Source organism: Gasterosteus aculeatus, chromosome 7 (assembly GCF_964276395.1).
Source record: "Gasterosteus aculeatus chromosome 7, fGasAcu3.hap1.1, whole genome shotgun sequence".
NCBI classification, from domain to species: Eukaryota; Metazoa; Chordata; class Actinopteri; order Perciformes; family Gasterosteidae; genus Gasterosteus; species Gasterosteus aculeatus.
Window position 1 is genome coordinate 21001969 of NC_135694.1, and position 26142 is coordinate 21028110.

The 26142-nt window shown below is 43.0% G+C and overlaps 1 protein-coding gene across 2 annotated transcripts in view; it reads left to right on the forward strand.

The window, feature by feature from the left end:
* The first annotated feature begins 5059 nt into the window (after positions 1-5059).
* Positions 5060-26142, forward strand: part of LOC120822787 (cell adhesion molecule DSCAML1) — a 47344-nt gene continuing 26261 nt past the window's right edge. The window contains exons 1-3 of one of the 2 annotated variants that reach the window (XM_078105107.1): positions 5060-5370; positions 13599-13919; positions 16376-16522. In XM_078105107.1, coding sequence (XP_077961233.1) covers positions 5148-5370; positions 13599-13919; positions 16376-16522 — 691 coding nt within the window. In that variant the 5' untranslated portion in view covers positions 5060-5147. The remainder of the gene's footprint in view (positions 5371-13598; positions 13920-16375; positions 16523-26142) is intronic. The other variant, XM_040182705.2, reaches the window with a different exon arrangement.

The following is a 26142-nucleotide window of genomic DNA, read 5'->3' on the forward strand; positions in this document are numbered from 1 at the left end:
TACTAAATAAGATATAATTCTTGCAACAAAGCATGAATATAAAGTCCAAGGTCCAATAAGTCTCTCAGGGAGACATTGTTGCCAAGTTGATTCTTGCGGCCCAGAAAATGAATTCTGATTAATCAAGACGGTGAAGACGAACTCTGCTCCGACTACAGAAGTGAAGGAAGTGCAACCGTACAGAATAAAGAAAGCATAAACCAAAAGACATATATATATATATATATATATATATATATATATATATATATATATATATGTCTCTGATAGTCTGGATCTTTTTAAATATCTTACAATAAAAGAAACCATGCGCACATCTTTTACCTCATGCTGTTGTGAATTGCTGTGTAAGCCTTATTAAATCATGTTGGGGGCTTTTCACAAAACAAACAAAAAACAGTTGTATATCATCGTTGCACAGTTGTGCTCTATTGAAACTACTTGGTAGCCTTGATAAAACAATGATTGGTCACAGCCAGGATACATAAAAATAACGTCAACCTTGAGCATTTTCACATGAAGTCAAAATAATAACACTTGTCTTTTAGTGCTTGAGACAGGAAATAATGGTATGTAGTTAAAGCTGCGCTGAATCCTAATTCAAAATTTACAAAAGCCATTTGATAAAATGGACAACTAAATAGAATTATCCATCTCACGGATACACTGATGAATTTGTAGCTACTTTCCATAATACACCTCTAGTGTATTGTATGATGTGCTGTATTAAAACAAAGGGTGCTTACAAAAATGGTCCTGACATAATATTTTAGGATTCAGCCCAGCTCTTCATCCTGTAACTTCTATTTGCTTGATATAAAACATATGTGCCTGTTATTGCTTCTGTGCTCCTCTGCCAGCGAGGACGACTACATACTGCAAAATAATTTATAAAGCTCAGCAAACAGTAGTAATACAACAGGCCTTTGACTTAATGGACAATCCCCTGAAGCAAACCCCTTAGAAAATGAATGAACCTCTGATAATTCTGCTTTTAAGACATATAATCAATGCATTTAAGCATGTGCAACACAGGCCAGACTTTAGACACAGTGCTTGAAAACAAAGAATACATACTTTTGGGGGAAGAAACCACCTTTTGGTCTAATGTGCTAATAACACTGTCAGCTCTGAGGTTAACTGTGCTAATTTCATCGTGTAAACCCATGCTGTGGCCATGAATGCAGTATACCTGGATCGGACTCAATATATTTGCTTGTGCATCACGGTTCAAAAAGGTTCATTTCTCAGCACGCGCTCTTAAATGAATACCGTTTATAGCTGCACTGCTGTGAAAAAGATGAACTTTTTTGCCCTGACCTCAGTTAGTTACCGGTAAACTCGTAGTCTAAATGATTATGGCGGTCGGGTCTCGGATAGCAGGTTGAAAAGGGGCACTGCAGATCAGGTATTAACTCTCCGCAAAAAAGAGTGATGCACTGACTGCAAAACAGGGACGGTTCCCACTAAGCATTGTTGCAGGAGATGAATGTACCGTATCTGCACACAAAAAGTGAAATACTATTTCAGCTGCATTTACAATATACACGTGTTTTGCACCTTCAAGACACTGAATGTCTGGCTTTAAAAAGAAATACCTCTGGAGGATGGGACAGGTGTGTGGCTGAGCAGGGGGTCAGGTCCTCCCCAGTCTCAGCATAGCTTTGCCAACCGTACTGTGAAGAGTTTCTGGTGGTTTCAGAAGCTCGCTGTTATGTTTAGAATAATGTGCCTCCACGCTAAAGTGACTCCAGCCTATATTCACTGGCTTGAAGCAATATTAAAAAACTGATGTGTTGGCACTTTGAAAACATGTATATATTTTTGTGTATGCATAGGATCTAATGCCAATCGGTGTCAGTCTGTCACATTGATCACCAAAGTGAGATAAGGATATGACATGATGATTGTTAGTTTAATAGAGGGATCAGTCTTACAGGAACAGTTTTGACATTTTGGGAGGTTTGCAGATTTACTTTCTTGCTTGAGATTATGAGGAATAACGCTCTAGTGTCTGGCTGGTTATCTTAGCGGGAAGGTTGAACTTCTTCCTAGGTTAAGAAAACCCAGCACCTCTAAGGCTCACTTATTAATATGTTAGATCTCTTATGCTCATTCTGAAGTATAAAAGGACAAATTGTGTTTTTTCCGAAGGGTTGTGTGCACTGCTGTTGCTAAGGTGCAGTGACTTCCTGGATTCTCCACTGGTTACCTGGCAACTGCACAGTGTCAACAATACTCCACGTTTTAAATGTACAATCCTACGTGTTTGTTGGTGAGCTTTATTGCTAGGAAGATTTTGTTTTTTTTAAAGAATTTGCTAAGATGAGTTAACAAAGCAAAATGAAAACAAGTTTCCTTTAGGTGGGCTATTAAACAATTGGCTGTACTATTGATGGAACATAATTTATTGGTTTGACTGAAAAAAAAAATGCTGGAAAAGATAATGCAGAAGGTGAAAGAAATATTATGGGTAATATATATTTGTCATTTGTCTTCCATATTCTTGTTTGATCTAAAAAATAGAAAGAATATAAACTGTGTCAAAAATACATTGTTAATCACAATGTTTTGCAGGATTAAACATTCAATTGCAATAATTAGATTTTACTGTTAAAGAGTATTTTTTCTCTGAGCAGGCTTTTGGGTGATGTTGAGATTGTGACAGTGAGGGCCTTATGATGACAAGCAACTCTATGCAAATCAACAGAATTGACAGTCGGTCACATGGCATGCACTTATGAGACAGTTCTGTGAGCGAAACAGGAGATGTGAATCAGGGAGTTGTGTTGATGGGATGCAGGCGAATGGGAAACATCAAGAGAGGAGCTTGGTGTGGACCGGAGCCTGTGCACTTGATCAAATCCTGCAGAGCGGAAGGGACTCCCCAAGTTATGCTCCACCTCTGCTCTCTGCACACAAATATAACCTACTGTACAACTGTAATGCTCTGGCTCGCCCTCTATTGATGTCTCCCGTTTCATTCCCTCACCCGTGCACATCAGCTCTTAATGTCTTTACTATAGAAACATGAAATATAATAAAGTTTTGAATACAAACTGCCGGTTGTTTTGTTTGTATATAATTGGATTTGATATCCGGTTGGGCCGCGGGACAAAGGTAACACAGATAAATACATTCCTGCTAAAATCATGCTCATGCTAATGATGTCATTAGAGTTATTTCAATTTATAAAAATGCAAACTCTTGCATTCAGAGGAGATCTAATACACAATACAAGTGTATCTGTGTTTTGGAGTTTTACGGGACCAAATCGTTGCATGTGCTGCATCAATTCTTAACATTTTACTTATTTAACTCGCACAATTTTACTGCTAGATTATCTATGTAATCCCTCTGCTAAATTAAGGAAATTAACCCGTCATCTTGTCAGTACATTTAAATTGGTAACAACATCCAGGCTCGGGCTGCTTTGCATGCAGCCTGAGCCTGGATGTTTGTTTAAAGTGATCTTATCTTCATGTTCATTTCATTGAATGCAGCACTTGATCCCTCTAATATTTCGAGGCTTGGAATGAGGATTGCTCAAAATGATTTTATAATATCATTGGATGCAATTTCTCTTTTCAGGTTCAGCCACTGATAATACATGAATCCTCCATTGGGAGAAAAAAAAATGCACAAATATAATTTTGTACATATATGTATAATACAATACAACAATACAATATGCTCCTTTCTCCCTTTATGTTTTCTACAAAACAATATAGAAACTACAAATTCCATATAAAACCAATCATCACTTCCCCACTAAATCAAAGACACCCAAACACAATCCCACGTCACATCAACACTGTCCTTTGAAATTAAATAATTGTGCAGAAATGTGCCCCGTGCATGAATGAGTCTAACCAGCAGATGTCAGCAGTGACCCGCGTGTGCGCGCAGAAGCTTCAACCTCCGGTCACGACGGCTTGCTGCGTGAACGAAGACCATTTCCTGAGGATGTTTAAGTTTAAAGACCAGAACGTTTTCATTGAGTGACATTCTAAACACTGATGTCAAAAAGACCCACATGTCTAGATGAGTATTGGTTGCTTTAAGGTTAATATATATTCTTAAATTTGGGCATAAACTGTTTAGGGCATCATGTTCATTTAAAATGATGAACCTTTTTGCAGCTTAAGTTAAAATGAATGAAATGTATCTTCATTTGTATCATGTAAGTGACGTGGAAAACCTTTCTAAGCCATCAGATCCACGTCACTAACCTCAGGGCCTGTTATGTGCAGTGTGCATGTTTGTTTGAATACTTGGGCTGCAATAAAACGCAAAGAAATATTTTTTTTGAAGACAGTGGTATAAAAACGTTTTCTAGGCAAACTGTATAGTGAGTTCTGACCCAAAGAATACTGAATGAACCTAAACACAATTAAAACATCTAATTCGTTATAAATGCGGCTGCTGCAGAGGACGATCACTCCACAGATCCACAGTGACTTTAAATATTCTATGAACTGGGAGTGTCCTGACTCTCACCGCCCTAATTTATGCTTAATGCAGGGGAGCGCAACAGAGAGCGGCTGAAACGGACACATGATTGTAGAAAGTTGCTCAGAATGCAGAAAGCATCCACTTGAAACCTTTGATCATTTCTGTGATTCACCTGCAGTCTTTGTCACCTGCTGTTTGAAAGTGTTATGCTCCACACCCGCGGCTCTATTTCCGTCGCCTCCTCTCTATCTGCCTTGCATATCTGTGCGCAAATGTCTGCGCACGTTCCATGGCATCGAAAGACAAAGAAAAACACTCATTAATCTGCGCCGTGGCTCCACGTACACGGATTTACGGCCCGATCTCACGTGAAAGGACACGGTTACGTTGTTTAGAGTCCCCGCAGCTACCTGGGTGTTTTTTTTGTTGCTGTAGATCCATATTGCGCAAAGAAAACGCGGTCATCAGGGGTGCACAGGTGGGTGCGCTCCCGCCAAGGTGCCAAGAGATCTCTCTCTCTCTCTCTCCAGCGCTCATGCAAACCTGGCCATTTGGACCCGCGTTCACCGAAATCCACTGTTCAGCCCACATCAACTCCCGACTTTGCTGTGTGACCCGTTGTTCCGCGGCGTTTGATTAGTGCGGCGAGGATGGATTTGTATGCACAGTAGTCTTGGGAGGAGAGGAGGGACATGGGCGGGGCTGAAGCGCCTCTCATTCCCCCTCCATGCTTAGCGGGGCAGCAGGGCTGGAGAGACCTCCGGGGAGCACAGTCGCCAGTCCAGCACGGAGACCCGCCTGGCCAAAAAACCGCGCCTCACACTTGCCAGGATTGCCAAATATTCCTGAAAAATAAACCTGCTATTTATGGCATGTGGCTTGTAACTTTACTCCTGCTGTACTCTCTCCAAGAAGGTAAGAGAAGAAAAAAAGAATAAAGAAATGCTTGCAGTGTTCTAAATGATGTGAAGCGAGTGCTTGGAGTCTCCAATGTGTTTAAGTTGAATGAAAAGTGAGAATTAATCGAATGCTCATTTGATTTGTGGCGGTGAATGGATGATGTTGGCTGCTTAAGCTTTGATGTATCATCCGATGCCCTGTGATGAGGAATTGATGAATAAATATATACACAATACATCATCTAAATGTATAAACCTGCTGGTGCCCAACTGGTAGAATATTCTGAAAGTAAAGGTTGCAAAGTGGTCTCCTGTATGCCGGTTTATTTTTGGGCTTCTATGCGGCGGCCTCAGATGGTGCTGATAGCACGGATTGTTTTCGCATTACCAACTCCGGTTATGAATATGTAAAATGGCTGAATGGGGAGAATGAGGTGCAAATACTAAGGAAGGGAGAGAGGAAAATGAAAACACGCATTGGCCTGCAATTACATCAAATGATTACACATTTTTGAGTAAGTTCACTCAAAAATGTTGTAGTTCTGTAAAGTTTTGTCTAGAATTATTTTGATGTTTTTCATATCTTGATGGTGTCATTGTGTATCATTTGCTAATTGCAGCGGTTTTCGTGGACTATATTTGGCACAAGCGCCCCAAAACCAAATATATGCTCTTTTTGTTTAGGATGATATTTTAGGGTTTTAATTCGTTCTGGGTGATACATTTGTTTCATTTTAAATTGGATTGCACAAAAAGGGCCCCCTTTTTCTCCACACAACGGCCTTAATAGTTTAATAGATCTACTCGAAGGCCCTTAATTGGCGCATTCAGATTTGTCCTCCTTATTTAAATCATTTGGTCTCCGCAATTTCTCCTTTGTTTCATTATTTTTATAAATAACGGAGGGCTGTTGTTTGTTTGAATGCATTCGTTCGAGTTCAGTATGTGTGGTAAATCCCCGACCCTGCTGCAAAGTTGATCCTTTGCTATTACAGTGCATTATAATAATCCTGAATAAATCTGCGCCGAAAATAAGAGGAATTCGACACTATCTCCATGTGAGAGCATTTTCCTGCCCTTTTTTGTATCCTGCCTGATTGGAGTCATGTTTACATACCGTTTTACCTTACAACACAGGCCCTAATAGGGTGTACAGAGCTTTAAGGTCTGGTGAATTGGCTAAAAGGAGGAATATGGTCTTTTCTTGATGCAAGCGAGATGATTAAAATAGGCCATTTTAAATTCTGGCATTTTCTCACAGAATGAAAAGGCATCTTTTTAAAAAAATGTCAGCGAATATCAATGAACAGTCACATGTGTGTTTTTTGTGTTGTCCATGTCCTCAATTGTTTAATTCACCGTGTTTCCAAATGTTTGTTAGTCATTTAGAGCAACTATTCAGCCGCTAAGCTGTTTTTTCGGAGCTTCTCTTGTTTTTGCGGAATCTTATTCATGCGCAAATTTATTTCACCAAATGAGAAAGTCCAGGGGCGTGGGTGCAAATTATAGACTTGCCCGGTCATGTTCCTCACTAATAGCGCACCTGGACCCTGCCGTCGTGCTCGCGCGTGTGCCAGCGCGTGCGTCATGGCTCGTGTTGCCGCGTGTGTGTGTGTGTGTGTGTGTGTGTGTGTGTGTGTGTGTGTGTGTGTGTGTGTGTGTGTGTGTTGGCAGGCTTGTGGAGGAGAAGTGACGGGGACACCCTCTTGGTTTTGTTGTAAATGTTGCAGCCTTTTTTTTAGGATGATATTTCTGCAGGAGCTAAATTAGAAGATGAATCATTTATTTATTTTACACGATTTTTAAAATCAATTAAACATTTTCTTTTGATTATATAAATGTTTCTATTACGTCAGAGACACTCAGGGTAATAACAGTTAATAACAAATAACCAATTAAAGAACAATGCTTTAATTTTTCTGCAGCAATTTGAAATCTAAAAGCAGATTTATGAATTCACTTTGGTCATGTCAAAACAAAAAGGTGGGTTTCCTTATAGCATGGAGTATATTTTAATTCATTTTGGATTAATTAACAGGGAACAAAATCCACGTTAGCATGCATGACTGCTACAAGCCTATTCTGAACAAGAATTGCTGTTAAAATATTTTAAAGAACACTAAATAAATAACAAGATTTGTGTAATATTCAAGTAATATAACATGCTTTTTAATTCAAATCAGTAAGGCGATCCCTCAGCCCACTCTTGTCCTCTCCACTGCTCACCCTCCACAAATAGAAATATGCAAAAGGTGCCCCCCCTCCCCAGTCCAATTCCCTGTGCTGTCTTTGCAAGGCTGCACAATTAAAGCTGCAATCTGAGCTATGACAGAGCTGTGTGGTCCACAGGGGTGCCAATCATTACTCAGGCGGGGCCAGGCTTACATTTTTTACCAGCTCAAAACCAGCATTATTTAATTTGAAGAAAACACCCATTTTAAAGAGGGTTAAAGCAGAAAGACCTAACACTCAGTGTGACTTTTGTTGTCCTTTCAGGCCTTATGATAGACAATTCAGATCCTCTTCATTCAAAATGAGGTTTAGTGACAAATCTATCGACTGACTGGTGGTGCCGATTTCTTTTAAATAGAAAATATCTGTCTGAGGATCGATCACGCAACTTGACTTACATCTTTTACACTTTGCACTCTTATAGCAGGTGGAAGTTATCAACAACACACATGTTAATAATCCCTCTGACATCTATCAACGTTGTTGTCTAATGGTGGGCAAAGTGTGCTGGAGTAAGACTGTGAGCAGAGAAACGGAGCTCATTGCTCCCCAGTACGATGTCACAGCTCCGTCACCGGCATCCCTGCTCTCCAATTCGTCCTCATCCAGATTATTAATAAGTACCAATATTTTAAGATAACAACAACATAAATAGATGCAAGTGAACGCCGGCGACAGTCAGAAATGACCCCTCCCCCCTCGCACCCCCCCCCCCCTCCCAACAAGAACTGCTAAATTGAGAAAGACCTCCTCCAAATTTTATTGGATGTTGGGACTGCACATTTTCAGAAGGAGGGTGTGTTCAGCAAATGTCAAATCTATGAAGCAAGTAGTTGTTTTTGTTGGATCTCTCTCTCTCTCTCTCTCTCTCCATCTCTCCCTCCATCTCTATCTCCATCCCTCCCTCCCTCCACCGCTTCCACTCGCAGTAACTCCCCTCCCCTCTCTCCCTCATCACTAGGCAGAATTAAAGGTTGGGGGAGGGGCAGTTTATGCAGACTGTGCTGGGACTTGTGATCCACAGATTTGATATTCACATTAAGAGAGAAACTGGCTGCTTTGATGTGAGGGGGGAGCAGGTCCCAGGGGACTGCTGAAGTAGCACACTTTTTTTCTTTTTTTTTTTTTACTGACACAGCAGAGGCCGGGGGGGTGCTAGGGGGTGGTGTTGGTGGGTGGGTGCGGCGGAGAGCAGATTGTTGGGGACAGGGTGTACAGAAAGACAGTAGGTGGGGAGCACCGAGACCCCTTTCTTGATTAGATGTAACCCCGGCAAGCCCCCCCCCCTATTCTTTCACCCATAACCACCTACTTATACCAGACCCCCTGAGGATAATCCATAAACTTACACCTCCCTTCATCCCTGTGCATCCCTCCAATATTCAATTCTCCCCCCCCCTGTGTCTCCTCCCACTTCTTCCCCTGCCGCCGTATGTTTCCACACACGGTGTCAATTGTTTTATGAAAAACATCACTTTCAACTTTCCGTCCTAAAACCACCCAAAGGGTGCGTGAAGGAGAGGACAGAGCGGTTGAACACAGGAGATGAAGTGGAAGTGAAGCTGTTCCTAAAATGGCGAGGACGGGGAGACAATTCGCATGCCTGACGTGCTTGTCTTTAATTGGATCCTACTCTTGACCTTCACCGCGATCCATTCACAAAATCCGATAAAGAAATGCTGCGAGAAATTATTAGATGGGTAGAGATCGGCAAGACAAGCTCATGTGGAGGCATCACGCCTCAGGTCGGGCTCAGGGAGCTCTACGTGTGAGAACGTGTGCACGTGAAACATTTGGGGTTCTGTGCGTTTGTTTACCTCCTCGTCCCAATACAGTCGTGTGTGTGTGTGAGTGTAGACTTCTATGCACACTCACATCGTGGAGAGGCGTAGATCAGCTGCATTATGCATGACGAAACCTTGCATAGGTTATGACTTCTGCCTCTGTGACATACATATTCATGCATGGCTCTGTGGCCGGATGTATAAAACAGTCGCTGCCGCCGTGACAGCCGAAGCTTCAGCGCCAGCATTGCCGTCAGTGCGCCAACTCTTTCCGGCGAGGACTGCCTTTCTCTCTGGTGCTGAACGGGGCTGATGGGGCCCCGTGCATGCAGGTGATTGGCAGCTGCAGCATCAACGCAGGAACCCCCACCACCCAGCTCTGGTCAGTGGTGCTGAAAGGACACGCAGTGCGTGTGCTCCGTTGTCTCAACTTGTTAAAGTCCACTTCCAGGTTTCATTGTATTTCAATTAGGTGGATCCGCATCGATCAAGCTGAAACAATTAGTTTGTGGATATTAGTCAGTTTCTATTTTAGACAATCGATTGGATGTTTCAGCTCTACATTCTCTGCTGTAGGAGGATTCTTGCTTGGAAAAAACAGGACGACCACACCATAGACTCTAGGAACATGTGATTATTTGTACTTGACAGTTCTGTTCTGATATTTTAAAAGCCTAAATGGAGGATCTCTTTATTGAGATGAAATGTGCAAATCCACGATGAACATAAATTGTGATATGCGGCCCGGTATGGCTTTATCAGCTGTAACTGCCACATGAGTGATAAAGGGCCAGCTCATACACTTACACACACATACACACAAGTTTTGAGCACTTGTCCCGGATATTTAATCAAAACAGGGAGAAGCTTGGATAACAACACCCACAAAGGCAGATCGACTGCATTCTCTGCTCAGGGTGACGTTCATCCACTGTATCTTTACATAGCAAATGATTGTTTGCTGCACCTATTATATAGGAACGCAACCTGATGAATCTTAAGACATTGATAACAATTCATGTGTCTTTTATTCCTCTATTCATGTTGCACGTGTTCTATTACCAATAAAAGACACTAATGCATTACTGACACATAGTGCTGGTTCTGTATTGAATTCAATGAAGTTTACATTCTAAATACTATGACAGATCCCCTGCCGTGCCTTGTTGTTGATAACTGCACTGCTTTCCGTGGTCTAAACCCAACCCATGCAACTAACGACATCATTGCGTACTGGCCAATCAGAGGCTCGTATTCGGCCGTTCAGGCCGTCAATGTAGTGTTTCTGTTGTAAGACACTGGCTGGTTAAATGGTGCACTGGGCTGACGGGGGAATAATTCCCTCTTCTCGTGCTCTTGTGGTCATAATGGCTCAATTGGATCAGTGTTTGTGAGATTTTATCTCATTTTTTCAACAAAACATGCAAAAAAAAAGCGAGTGGCACATGTCCAGCCCAACTTGAGTTTCACCTTTGAACTGGACGTTTCAGAACCTTTCCCTCTGGAGTCAGCCGTGACAGAGGTGTCACTCATTCACATGTGGCATTTTCTTTTTGTTCGCCAGTTCTGGGGACTAGGACGGTTACACAACTGTTTCAGCAGACTGTGTAGTGCATACACACATTTGATAAATTTGTGTTTTGCTGACTTTTAAGTTTCTAGATCTGTATTGGTCACAGGGTGGCTGTTGATCACAATTTCAAGTGCCACCATGACAACTCGCTCTCCTCCCGGTGTAACGGAGCGCTGGTGTGTGTGTGTGTGTGTGTAAGGTTCATGTGTGGTTGGTCTGGTTTTGACTCTTTCTGAGAGGTGGGAGTTTGCTCTGATCCCCTCTCTTCCCCTTACCGCTCCATCAGTCCCATTGCCCCCCCCCAGTGCCCGCACCCCGAGGCCAAATGATCTACTGTATGAGAGGGTCTCCTGCTGCCCAGCCGCCCCCTCCCCACCCCCACCCCGCAGCTCTCAGGGTGACCCCCTCACTCCTCCACTTTAGTCCTGTCCCCCCATTGGGAGATTATAGATATTTCAATCTTTAATATGGGCTTTATGCTCAGGGGCCATTACCAGTAATCTGTGGCGGGGGGGTGGGGGTGGGAGTCTGACCTGGTTTTTGCAGCCCACCACTGGACTGCCAGACACATTTTCATATACCATCTGTAATGTTCCGTCCAGCTTTTTACAATCCTAGTCTACCAGGGATTGTAGCACTTATTGAAAGAAAGCTGAAGTTATTAAGGAAGCGTCCTGAATGGAGGCAATTGCTGCGTCTTTCTTTGATCTGTGCCACTCAGGGCCACTCGTTGATAGTAGTGATTTATTCCCGTTAATGTTTTTCTTTATACATAACACATGGCTTAAAGCCACGCTTCTTCAAAGTCGTGGCTTAATCACTAAAATTCTCAATATTTTTGATGATCAGATATGTTATTGCGTTATTTCTTGATTTGATTTTTGTGTTCGACTGTGACTTTGTTATTATCAGCATCACTATCACAAACTTAACAGCAGCTGATCACGGACGGTTTGCATTGTCACAAATATTTGTGATATTGTGCTTCTTGTACTTGTGAAAACCTCAAATCAGCGTGAACAACAATAATTGTAGTGTTAACAAAAGCTCCCCGTCCAAAACCATAATTTAGCCAATGCAGCATCATAACCCCCTTAACCTGATATTGACAAGTAATGTAATACTCAATGTGAGTATTAAAATACTGCAGAAATTGAAGATATGTGTACCTCTGTGTCACAGAACATAATCACGTTCTTGTAGGTCAGGGAGAAGTTGTTTTTACCAGTATATTACATGTAAATAAATTGAAAATCTTTGCGACTGTTTGTCAGACAAAATAAGCAATTTCATATCGTCGACTTAAGCAATCATCCATTTTTTACTATTGACTGACTGAAAATGATTCATTCATTAGAAGTTTCAACCCTGGTGTTTATATTATACAGTAAATGCAAATGGTTAAGTTCTATATTTCATAACATGTATTTGCCATATTTTGTGTTGAATTGTGACATAATAGATGTTAAACATTTGAGTCTCAGCCCTTCAACTGTTCTCTGTTTTTTACAAGATGTTTCCAGGATAGAAATAATCTCTTCTTTTCATGAGCAGGAATTAGTTATCAAAGCACAAATATTTATTTCACAAATAAACTCAGTTACCACTGAAAGAACTTCAGTTTAGTATTTGAATGTCAATGCTATTACAGAATGTAACTTTGTTTTCATTCAACAAAATCAATCAAAATGTAATTTGAACACATCAGAATCTTTTACCACTGACAATGTAATTATATTTTTATGTAATCTGTTCATGCAAATCCATCCACAATGTTTTACAATTTAATAAGTGAGCCAGAGGATAAATGCATTATTTAAATTTCATACAAAAGTCATGGTTTGAACGTATTTATGCCGAGAGGTAATTTCACCCAATTTGGATCAAAATCTTTCAGAATCTTTCCGGTTGTTTTAACAGACTTTCTGTGTTGAACTGAACTAACAGGGTGGTAGAGTAATGTGTATTAGATGATATCATTTAGAAGCAGGTCCGTCAGCAGTGTCCCCCACACTCTCTATCGTCTAATCTTTCCTATTATGATTCCAAATTTCAGAGACTTCCCCTGCTGTCTTTCCTCTTCTCACTCTCTTTTCTCAGTTGTAGCTGTATGTGTTTAATCTGAGTGCCAATGAAGACCATTCCTGTACATGTGTGTGCATAATTGTGTGCGTGTGTGTGTGTGTGTTAAATATGTAAGGAGATTAAATAGACTTAAATCTCTGCGTCTGGCATAGAAATTCCAATCACATAACCCATCATCGAGTTCCCTTTCTCTCTGTCTTTGTTTGTGTACGTGTCCACTGTACGGAGGTAACAGGCTCCGCCTCCTCCCTCCGATCCATCTAAATCATCACAGGCTTTAGCCCAAATCCCTGGCTTTTCTGAATCACATGACTGATGTTTGCAGCTGGACATTTGACATATATTTTGTTACGATTACTTTGCAACACATTTGAAGGACATACCCTCTCTGTCCATTTTGTTGTCCATTTAAGGAACGCTGAGTGCTTAAAATCAGTTGCAGTGGAATCCTGTTAACTTGGATGCAAGTGTTTACGCTCTGTATACAGCTCATGGCAGGTGCTCGTTGTTGACCTCTGACCTCCACCCCGGCCCGATGAGTGATGTTGTGTTGTCTGCTTGCCCCTGCAGTACACAGTGAGGATGTGGGCTCCACCAGGCTGTACTTTGTGAATGCCTCCCTGCAGAGGGTCACCTACTCCAGCTCGGTGGGGGTGTCCCTGCCCTGTCCAGCAGGGGGCACCCCCAGTGCCATACTGCGCTGGTACCTGGCCACCGGCGACGACATCTACGACGTGCCCCACATCCGCCACGTGCACGCCAATGGCACCCTGCAGCTGTACCCCTTCTCGCCCTCAGCCTACAACAGCTACATCCACGACAACGACTACTTCTGCACCGCCGAAAACCAAGCAGGCAAGATCCGCAGCCCCAACATCCGCATCAAAGCTGGTGAGTTGGAACCACAGTCAGGATGGGGAGTTGGCAAGACAGATTGAGGTGTAACAAGGAGGGGGTTGTGCATCAAAGTTAAACACAACATGATGAGGAATAGAGCAACAACAACAAAAAAGCGTCGGTTGTGAAAGGATAAAGAAGAGCAGATGTGATTGGCAGCTGCAAAAAGCCCTACCCACACACAGAATCACCTGCCCTAAAATAGCCCATCTCGACCTGAACACAGATTGACCTAGAACACAGCCTACAGAGAGAACATCTGCATCACATACCACGCTAGGCCTCGGCCTTCGCTCACACCTATTGGAGAGAGCTGGTGATGAACCACTGCACTTTATATCGACATGACCCCTTCAGCTGCACCTACAGCACAACATCATCTGGTGAGATGAACTCCCCAAAACACAACCCCTACAGTACAGTTAAGTAGCAACTCCACTGGGATTTCTAGATGAACCAAAACAGATGGGGAGGTAGAAGTGTGGCATTAGGTTACGTGCCATTACCAGATCATCCTCACTGACTTCTTTCAAAGTCAGTAGAATTGTAACCACAAGGAAGTTCCCAGCCACTTTTTAAAGCTTAGCATGATGAGAAAAGTAATTAATCACCTAGTTATGAGCAGATCTTACTACAAGCGAGTGTAAGTGGCCGCATCACCATCTTTTACAGCTATTTACAGTATTCTAACCTAAAACATGATTACATGATTTTAATTCATAAACATTGTTAATATATATTTTGATTATGAATGAAAATCATCTCAGCTTTTTTTATCTGGAGGAAACAGAATAAGTTAACTGTTTCCAGCCTCAAGTAGAATAAAGAATAAATTGATAAATAACCAGTAGATATTATCTGTAGCCTATTTTTGGACATTTTGACCAAATGCTGCCTCTGTTTCCATCATACTCTCTTTCCTGTCCTCCTTTTCCTCTGCGCTTCCTCGTTCTTCAAACGGTCCTCTAGTGCCGGACTAAATATAGCCCCAGCACAGTTCTTTAATTATCTCTCATTAACAAACCTAATTGGTGCTTTCCATTGATTGGACCGCGTGAGGCTGCTTTAAAAAGTGGGACCTCGTCTAAAGTAAAAAAGTCCATCCGGAGGTAAGGTTCATCTAAAACTCAGAGAGAGTTACATCAAGCATCAGCTGGAACAAAGCTATAGCTGGAGGTTAGTCACACTGTATCTATTGTCCAACCCGCCCATCCCCTTCGCATCATTCATGCAGGCCCGTCGGTCCCTCCCCCTTCCCTCCTGCCGTCAACATCTGTTTTCATATTCTGCCTCCCAACACCGACCTGAACTAATACTCATATTCATTCTAATACTAATACTAGCGCCAAGTTGAGGATTTGAGCCAGGGCCCTGAGCTGCATGCCAGCCGGTTGCTGCCTTCATTCCCACATGACCCAAAAGCCTAGGCCTCAGGAGACGAGGGATTAGCATGAACCAAACATCCTGCAGCCAGCGGCCTCTGTCGGGCCAGCTCTGGTGCTCAGGTTACAGCAGGACAAGATGCGGATGCTTTGTTGTCAGTGTGACCGTCGCGTTGTACTATCTCTGCCTTCAGACAGTAAGTGACACACGTCTCGTTTGACTCACTTTGACTGACTCAAGGCCAAGAGACAATTTCTAAACTAATTCAGCGGTGTATTATGTCGTATTATTATTTGAGAGGAACTTGACTAATGTGATTTTTATTCTACTCATCTGCTCAAAGAAGATGCAAATTTCTGTGCACTCGCATGTGTTTCGCTCTTGCAACGGGAATGTTTGCACGCTGTCATCGTGTCTGTTACCAGGGAAGGGCCTCCGAACCAGTTTCTTAGCAACCTCAGGATACGTCCTAGCTTTCGTGTGATTTTGCTAATGAGTCCCTGCTCATTCACCAGAGTGTAAATTATTGCATAAACCTGCCTACACTGCGGCAGTAACCCTTCAGTTTACGTAAAATTTGCAGCACACTCTTTTGTGTCCTGATAAAGTTCTGTACAAAATCCGAAGATCGGTGTGTTGTGATAATGTCGTCCTTAAGCTGGAAAACAATTTCCATGATTATCCTGCTTAATTAATGGCGGCTAGTGGCAGTTTACGGTGGAAGTGGTGGCAGAATTAGAAGAGTTCGAACAGCACAAGAGTAAGCCTCTAATTTCTGTGGTAGTTGATGAAATGCTGTTCTGCTCTGGAGCGTTAATGGGTTGTTTTTGGTGATGTAAACGCAAGTACTCGATGGTTTTTGTCGAGGCTCACGTTGGGATGTTATTGCCATCGTTGTCAGCACATCTTCTTGGTAGATTATAAAATATATTAAGTGTTGATAATGAAAACAGCATTTACACCCTTATGGGTCACCACATCTCAACTATTCAACGCTAGGATGTAATATGCCCTTTTAAAATATTGAGATATCAGCTGTCTCCATATGATTTTGTGCATTTTTGTAGTTTTCAGGGAGCCGTACACTGTGCGGGTGGCGGACCAGCGCTCGATGCGGAGCAACGTAGCCGTGTTCAAGTGCCTCATCCCCGCCGCCGTGCAGGAGTACGTCAGCGTCGTGTCCTGGGAGAGGGACACTGTTTCCATCGTGCCAGGTAAGATACCACATGAGTGAACCTGAATTATCCTGGGGTGGGCAGGTTTATTTGTTTCATAGGATTGAAGTATGTCTTTCTCTTGTGTGTGTGTGTGTGTGTGTGTGTGTGTGTGTGTGTGAGGACGGCTGATGCACTGCTGTGCTATATGTTTGACCGAACTCTTAACTCGTGTCTTCTGTCTGCTCACTGTTCTGGATCACTGATCTGGTCCTCCCCCATCTCCCCCTCCTCCCCCTCCTCTCCCTCCTCCCTGGCTGCTCACAATCTTCTCCCTCACTCTCTTCTTCCTCTCTTCACAGAATTACTGCTCGTTAATATCGCTGCTTTTAGATCTCATCACATACACATTTCCTCTTAATGTCAGATCTGACCTTTAATTGTAATCGACACGAAGATTAGACGGATTCTTTTTCACGTCACATGACTTTCGCACACTTTCTCCTCATCAGATCTATTCCTGTCCTCTCACTGCTTATCTACCCACCATGTCCTTGAAGAACAGGGCCACAATTAGAGACATAGGATGTCAATAGGACTGTGCCCCCACATTCATCATCATTAACCTCATTTGTGTAAGAGAGAGAGAAATGTAGAGTTCAGTTTGTCTGTTTGTGAATAAATAATGTGTGTTTTATTGTGAAATGTTATATTGTGTGCAATGTATGCTCTAGATGTATGTAGTATTATTTTTCTACATTTACAATGCTTGCAAAAACAATTTGGGAGAGAGGGATGAGAGGTAGAGATAAATGAACCAAAGGAAGAGAAGCAAGGAGGGTAGTAGGGCAAGAACGGCCTCGGGTCCTGGCAGATGGTGTTTTATATTATATGTATGCAAAACACACAGACACTGTGTCACACATACACATGCACCCAGGTTTCAGGAGCTTATTTTTTAGAAATTTCAGAGAATTTTTTGACTTCCTTGTCAGTATTTTTCTTACTCCAATTTGTTTGACATTTTTGTCTTCAATAACCGTCAGAAACCTGTAACATTATGGAACAACACATTTAGTCAGAAGTACCAAAAAGCCTGTGATGCATTTCATGTTGAAATGTATTACATCATTTTTTTAGGATCTTTTGGCTACAGCATTATTCCATGATCCAGCTTTGATTTTCATGTTGGGTTGCAAACACTCACAGAAGCACTTTTTATAATTCAGTTGGATTATCTTTTTAACACATTACTGATTCTGTTATTTAATACTTAAAAACTGCACATGTTGTGCACACACATAACCATCCATTCTCTTGTGTGAAAGACTCTGTTTGATTATTGTGATGAGATTTTGAAACGATATTCTATTCCGATGTTCCGCTGTTTAACTTTGAATTCAAGAGGGATTCTTCATTTATTCTCACTTTGCAGCTCTTTACATTATGAGCTCCAATCAAGTCTGGCTCACAGTGATGACATAACTTCTTCTAAACATGAATTCAGCTGATCTGGTTTGAATATGCCAGTCCTGTGTATGTGTATTCATGTTTTTCTTATATATGGGGTGTTGCCGTGTACCGTCATGAGGCTGCTGTGTGTAATTAGGGGTATATAGGTCAGCTGATGAGCAGTGAGTGTGACGATCAGATGTTGGACATGATGAGCTGCTCACTGAACTTTCATTTCCCTACGACGGCGGCACACACAAACACAACAAGCGCTCGCAATGCGGCCGTGTTCAACCTTGACCCCGTCCTCCTTACTAATCAACACATTGACCTCATCATCCTTACAGCCAATCAACTGCGTAACCTCTAAAACACAACACGTCTGCAGAGCAGTTCGCAATGTGGTGCACACTCACACTCACGCGGATGCAGAACAACTATGAAAACATGCACACACGGTGAATGTCAATATACAGTAGACACACGCGGTTATATGAACATGCCAATGAGAAAGATTATTGATGCTGATATTCAACTGCACACTGACCAATCTTTTTGAGTTACTTTAACATCATCGGTCAAACGCTTTCTCTGGATGGGTCTAATGAAGATGTGCAAATTCAAATTGATTTTGTGCCTGAGAGCTCCGTGCATGCAAGTGTTTGGGTGGTTAGCTGTCGGGTCTGTCACTATTTCTCTGCTGCAGAAACACAGGGAGCCGTTGTAATTGATATCGAGGCGGTAAATCGATATGTGTTATAGTTGTGTTCACATGAAACTGTTTTTTTTTTAATCAAAAGATTTCATTTGATGATTTTCACACATGAAAGTTCCTGGACTTTTTAGTTGTCAGTCATACAGCAAAGACATAGACAAACAAACACATTCACGCAACTGACTCAGATGTGTTTTATTTTGTTTAAAGGCCCATAATCCGTTTCTGTGACAACACATACTCTGCCTGGAGTGTTGCCTGGTATTGTGTGGATTAAGAGAGGCATTGTGTGATACAATTTACTGCAAACAGCAAGTCAAAGCAGTCGACCTTCACCGAACTGTCATTGAAATTAATTTGAATAGGATTGGTTCCATTTTCGAGCAGCGAGTGTCTGCACGGAGGGTTGGTGCTGGAGATTCTGAATATACATATTTGTTCATTTCTTTTACATTTTATTTCAGCTGTGTTAGGTGTATTGCTACATTTGAGCCATCTATCCTTCATCTGGGCCTCTGCAGAACTGATTCTAAATCTCACTACAGGTCCTTCATTACAAAAGTGACCCGGCGCCCTTCTATCCTTTAGATAAAGAAAAAAGAAGTTAATCTGAAGAAATCTGCATCATCTCCACTTACCTGTGCTGATGTCTGTACACGGATCAGCAGTGCGCTCACATACCGGTCTCAAGGTTGAGTTGATGACATAACACAATGCAGCCGTGCCCTCTGAACCCTAACAGGTTCCATTTTGTCAAACACACATGTTACCCATCTGGTGCATGCAAGTGTGTTTGTGTGTGTGTGTGTGTGTGTGTGTGTGTGTGTGTGTGTGTGTGTCCCCTCGCATGCCCCACTTTCCTGTCCAGCCAGGACAGTGACAGGGTTTAGGAGGGGAGGGTGTAGGCAGACTGACCTATTTCCCTCTTACTTCCCCGTCCCATAATATCCCTGTAGTTAAGCTTTGTGGTTGTGTGTGTGTGTGTAGGTGTGTGTGTGTGGTGTTGGTATGGGTGTGCGTGTGTGTTGCCCTCTGAGACAATAGAGGCCCACTAGTCTGAGCAGTGATCTGAAGGAGGAGAGCTGGAACGGGGACACAGAGATGGAGGCTTTATGGACGCCGATGAAAAAGACAGTGGGACACAAGCGTTCTGCAAGCGCTCAGCCTGCAGATCGAGGACGTCAGTCTAACCAGCAGAAAGATAATGAGCGGCTCCAATGAATGGAGACTGGACCAGCAGATGGCTGTGGCCACATGGGGGTCCACAGAAGATGCCCAACCATGCTCCATCTAATCCACCTGCCACACAGTTTGGCCCTTGCTTGTGTATTTGCACACTAATTTGATACATGCACATAAGAAACCCAGTGCTGAAAAGCAGTGACAGCAGGGAAACGTTGAGATTAGATAAAAACAAAGGAGTAAACTCTTCTTCTTACATATTGTGTTCTGTTTTTTGGCTTCCATTGCTTTCCGTACTTGCACTATTTTCTGCTTTCATCTTGTCATTTGTTTCTCCAAACGTCCTCTCCACACCCTGAAAGGTTGAGATGCACAAGACGTGGATGTGTTCTGCATGCATATAGATTATTGGCAGACTTCATCAGTCTAGTTAAACCCCTGTGGTGTTAAAAGTAAGGTGCATTTAACCTGTGGTTAAGCTGTCGGTGTGTAAATGCTGCGTTAGCTGCCCTTTTATTTGAACTAGGACCCTAATGGGTGTCAACGGGTGGTGAGGTCACTTACAGGCTGCATTACGGATCAATCCTCTGCCCCTGGGGTCCCTGCTGGTAGACAAGCGGCTCAGCAGAGCCACAGCGATGTATACACACACACACACACGCACAAACACACATACACACAAAGAGGTTACTCGAGACAACTATATTGTGAGTTGCAATTAGTTTATCTTTTTTCATTTAATTAATCTGCTGATTATGCCTTTCCTGAGGCGCATAAGGAACGTCATCAAATTCTAGTTTTGTCCAGCTGACACTCCCAAATATATTCCGTTCAATGTACGTGCTTTTGTATATTTAAATATGCAATAGTGCAATATATTATATATGGAGGTGACCTTGATAAGTGCAAAATGTTCTTATCAATGTGCATATATACATATTCCAAACACATGCACATACTATAGCTCTTCCTCTCAGTAATTAAAAAGTTAGTGCATAAGGCTTTGCACAGGTGCAGCGAGGAGAGAGGAGACAAAGGCAGAGGGACCTCATGGAGAGCGGTGGTGTGTTAGGACACGATGTCTGTTTGTAAATCTGTGCTTTTGCTCTCAGAGCAGGAATACATTAATAGATACACTTGTCAGGGACCCAGCCGACTCTTGTAAACACCAGTCTGACACACACACACACACACTCTCCTCTGCAAAGTACAAATGTACACGCATGCCCCCTACACACACACACGCACACACACATCCCTCAAAAGTAACACAATAAAGCCATTTTCAGATTCTGCATGAAGCTGCCTGAATACGGAGCGCTCATTAAACATTAACTCAGGTTACATTAACGCTCCGCTCGGCTGTGTGGCGGCTGTCCTCTTGTTGTTCTCGCTCGGCCCGGGTGCAGCTGGACGTGGTGTGACAGCGGAGGACGGGGAGCACGTGGCGTCCCCAGGGCTCATTGAACATAACCACATCGACTGTTGCTCTGTCACCACCGCCCTCAAGTCTCACACCACCCCTCCCTCCTCCTCTCCTGCCTCTGTCCCACATGGCACACAGCGTGACCACGGGGGGGTTAGCGGGGGACATTAAAGACTGAATCGCACAGCTGATGATGCCGCTATTACGAACATACACACATGCAGACATGGCGGTTTACACCTAGACCTAGACCCAAAATCAAAGGCTAATGAAATTACAAAACAAAATTGAAATCAGTTTATTTCTGTGCTTCTCATATGTAGTTTCTATTGGAACTAAATAGCACTTGTCCTGCCGATTGTTTGCCTCTGTTCCTCCTTCTTTTGCTTGCTCCGGATGATTCTTGGGCCCCTCACATTTGCCCCGGTGTGCTGACAGAGCGACTGGGAGCCGGGCAGGAACAGATGGGGTGCTGGCAGCCATCTTTTACTCAGTTAGGTTGAGTGGACACGTGGGGTGGGTGTGTGAATTAGCACAAGCAAGTGTGTGTGTGTGTGTGTGTGTGTGTGTGTGTGTGTGTGTGTGTGTGTGTGTGTGTGCGTTGTCTGTGTGTGAAAGGGGTACAATAGCCATAATTATCTCTGCTTGAGAGGCCTGGTTTGTGAGGGTGAGGGGGGGTGGCTGGCGTGGAGAGGCGTGGAGAGGCGGAGTTCAACAATGGCTCAACCACAGGCTTTGTGTGTACAGAGCAGAGGGCTGACAAGTGTCGGCTATTATTGACTATTTACACACTGCTACACACGCCTGCTCCCGTGCACGTAACACAGAAATGTACACACGCTGCTGCCGTCGCTCTCCAATGCCTTTTCTCTCTTTGTGTCTCCATAACCACACTGAGGCTCGCACACACACACACACGCGTGTTTACAGTGCATCAGTGTATCAGTGTCAATCAGTGTAAGAGGGAGAGATGGGGAAGCCCCTGCAAGCACATCACTCTGACAGGAATCTGGCCACTATCTTCCCTCTTCAAGGCCGGCTGTGTGAGAATGTATCAACGGAGGGAGAGTGAGCGTGTTCTGGAAGTCTGGTCTGGATTCACACTTTTATAATCATGTGACTGAATAGATTATGGCAGTTTGTTAAAGAACACGGCAAATTTTATCTTCTATTCTATCTGCTTCTTTTTGCTGTGTTTCATGAACAATATTGCTCGACACATTCCGATGGGACAAATCTGCTAAAATAAAGATATAAATAAAGATATAAATATATATAATAAAGAGTTGTAATAAACCAGTGAGAAAAAAATTAGCATTTGTTTGGATTATTTTCATTCTGCATGGAACTTTGCTTTGCTTTTTAAGGAGGCATTTCAATATTTTAAGCAAAATACTATAAAAAGAATTGTTGAGCATTATTATTAGATTCATAAATATGACACTGATTGAAAGACAATATAAACTACTTAGAATGTGACGTATGCACTGTTTTTTTTAATCAACGTTACATGATAATTGATCTTTTGGGGGGACTTTACGGTCGTGTTCCTGATTGATCACCACATTCCCATTAATGAGATTTTTGTTTTTAATATGTGGGGAGATTATTTAACCAAATAATATTTGCTGGCTGTGTGCATCCTAGTTGTTAATCTGCAGTTTTAACCACATCCAGAGGAAGGCAGGGGGGCTTGTGTCTAGGCTTAGTGTAAAAGAGTTGGGGGTTTATGTGGCCTGGATTGGGTTAAGAAATAGGATTTCCGTAAAGAGGTTTTACCACTTTCGTCCTCCTTTCTTGTACTCTTTTGTTTAGGCTACCGACAGAGGGATTAGTGTGAGAAGATTACATCAGGCTCTACTAAGAAATTGTATTTAAAGAAATGCTTCAGCAGCAATAAGTTTTCTTCTGATTTTCCTCCCTTAGTCTTCATTTCTGTTTTACTCTCAGTACAAAAGGCTGACATTTCCTCGCAGACCATGTTGTAACATTTTTTAGTTCTTTAGATTTTAAGTGAGCTTCAACAAATTTCCACCCGGGGGGGGTGGGGGTTTATTACTAAGAGTTCTATACATTTATGAATTTAGATGAGTAAAGAAAAGTAAGAGTACTCGACATTCAGATTTTATTCAAGCCCCAAATAGATGCACTCAAGATTTAGCTTTGTTTCTTTTTTTATCTAGAACATTGGATTTCACACCTTTTTTTTCACGTATTCTTCTTGTTTCTGTGAATGCAGCTGGTCGTCCGGGGACCGCGGGGACTCATGAAATGGGATCCCTGGTGGTCATCCAAGTGCCATGTTCATACATGACCTCTCAATCAGACCTATTGATCCGCCTCACATTAGCTGTCCAAACACACGTAAAGTCCAGAACAACACAGCGGGCCGTGATTGAGTGAGGGGAGAGGGGGGGATCTGGAATGCTGCTTTGGCTTAATGTGATGGAAAGTCTGAGAAAAAGGTTCTGTTTTGGTACTGTTGCTTTTGGGTTAGTATGCACAAAGTAAATATCATGTGTAAGCAAGTCAATAATTCAACGTAGTTGCAGCATGGGAGCTGTTTGCACTCAATAATGAAACTCTGTTCAGTCTTCAGTCTACAATTCAGCACGCTTGACAATAAACAGTCACTGTAGATGATTGTAGATCGAAGTGCCCAACTACGTAGAGCTTAAAATTAGCTCCTTCTTGATTAGTTAAACTTGAACTGCTGCTGCTACAAAATATGCCCATGAAAATAATCTGCTCATATCTATCAAAAAACAATACTGGAGCCTAAACCAAACCTAAATAAAAGACCTGGCAGTGATGATCTGTCAATTGATCATCTTAGTGCCAAAACAATGCACACAACAAACAGCACTAACTTTTGTTTTTTGGGTGAATTATTCATTTAAGCAACTCAAATGTTTTTATCACATTATAATACATACATGTATGTATGGATGTACAAATATGTGATACTTTGATTAACAGTTTATTCATTCTTGTTTGCCGTGGATTTCAAGTGTGCTTTCTTGTAAACAATGTATATTTATGTGTATGTGTGTGTAAGCGCAGTAGAGCTCTCTCTCTCTCTCTCTCTCTCTCTCTCTCCCTCCCTTCATGCTGGCCAGTGACACTCCTCTGCCACCAGCACTCTAATAGGGAGGGACCATGCCGCTCGCTCAGTCCCGCTAATGCTGCTCACTGCCCCAGGCCATAGGCTAAGCAGGAGTACATCGCACACACAGACACACACATGATGGCAGGCGCACACCCACTTTGTCTCTTATATACTGCTAAATCAGAAAAAGTTGGAGGGGCCGGTTGTTTGGGTATTTTTGAATATAGATCGCTGTTAAAGCCTCAATGCACCTGTGACTAACAGTTCAGTGAGAGTTATCAGGGTACCCAGTTTAAGGGTAGGTATTTGGACCATGGTAGCACACCTCTGTATGTGCATTGCATCGGGATGTGTGTGTGTGTGTGTGTGCTTTCCCTCTCCCGGGACTCTCATTATCACTGCTGTCCCAGATGTCACCAAGCACATGAAACACACGTCATGAATAATGGAGTCCTATTTCTACATCTCTCCCCATTCCTCTCCCATCCGCCCACCCTCTTCCCCTACATCCTTCGTTTCCTCTGATGCTCCTACTGATGCTTAATCTCCTCGGCGCGCCGTCTATCTGAGACGGTCCATTTGCCTTTATGCAGCATCGTCGGCCTGTCTGGTTACGATGGGTTTATGGGGGGGAACGTGGCATTACGTTGAGTTATATCCACGGCAACCACGTCTTTTGCATACTATCAGTTTTATGTCTGCCCTCGACTGGCCATTCGGCCCCTCGATAGGCCGCCCCCCCCCACCCCCTCCGCACCGATCCCCTCCCCCAGTGTTTACTGTTTAAAGTCACACAGGGGCAAATTGGGACAGAGCAGTCAAGTGAAGCAGAAGAGATGTGGTCCCATCCCAGTGGAAACTGGACTCTGCTCTGTCTGTCTGCTCGTTCTCATCCCCCTCTTTCCCTCCTCCACCTCCACCTTTGTCCGTGCCTCACCTCCGTCCCCTCAACTTTCCAACGGGCTTTCCACTTAGAGGGGATCCAGGTGCATATAGCGCAACAGCGTGGCAAAGGGGCAGGGCAGGGGGAGCATGATTGAAAGATGAGGTAAGCAGTCAGAATTGGTTAGGAAAGAGGACAGCGGTTCGGATTAGACCCACGAAGCGTGGCTTTTTAATGAAAACATGACAGAGCTGCGGCTCTTTCCACGTCTTGCATCTCGTCCCGCTTCCACGAAAATGAAGCGGCGACAGAGAAGAAGCAGGAGGGATGGGGGGGGGGGGGAATTGAATGCTGAGGTTCAGATATTGCTCATGCGGTGTTAGTCTGAACCGGCAGCCTGACTCTTGCTCCGTCTGAACAGTTCGCCCGTGTTAACAAAGTCTCTTTTGTGGGGGAGATGCAGCGGGGTGGGCGCCCGTCGCACAATTAGTTGTTACACATCAGTTGTGCCAATAAAACCCGCTTTGAATGTGAATTGAAAGGAGTTAAGAGGGCGCCATTCATAGATGTTAAGTAAGTGTGCGGCAGAATAAAAGCCAGGAAAGTGTATATATTTAATTGGCTGACACCTGCTTCTGCTTGGGCTTTTAATGTACACAGCAGAGGGAGAGGCGAGATGGTGGAGTGGGCTCTCGCTTTGAATACAGATGCAACGCCCCTTTTTTTGCATACGGGTTTGAAAGGAAGAGAGAACACAGACGTGGACTGTTATCTCCTCCACAGTTTACCCTCCATCTTTCCCTTTTCTCCTCCACTGTCTTTTCTTCCTTTCTCCGCCGATTGCTCTCTAAATCAAGTAATTCAGCCCAACATGGAGGGTTTTCATGCTTTAACACATTCCTCCGCTGCAAAA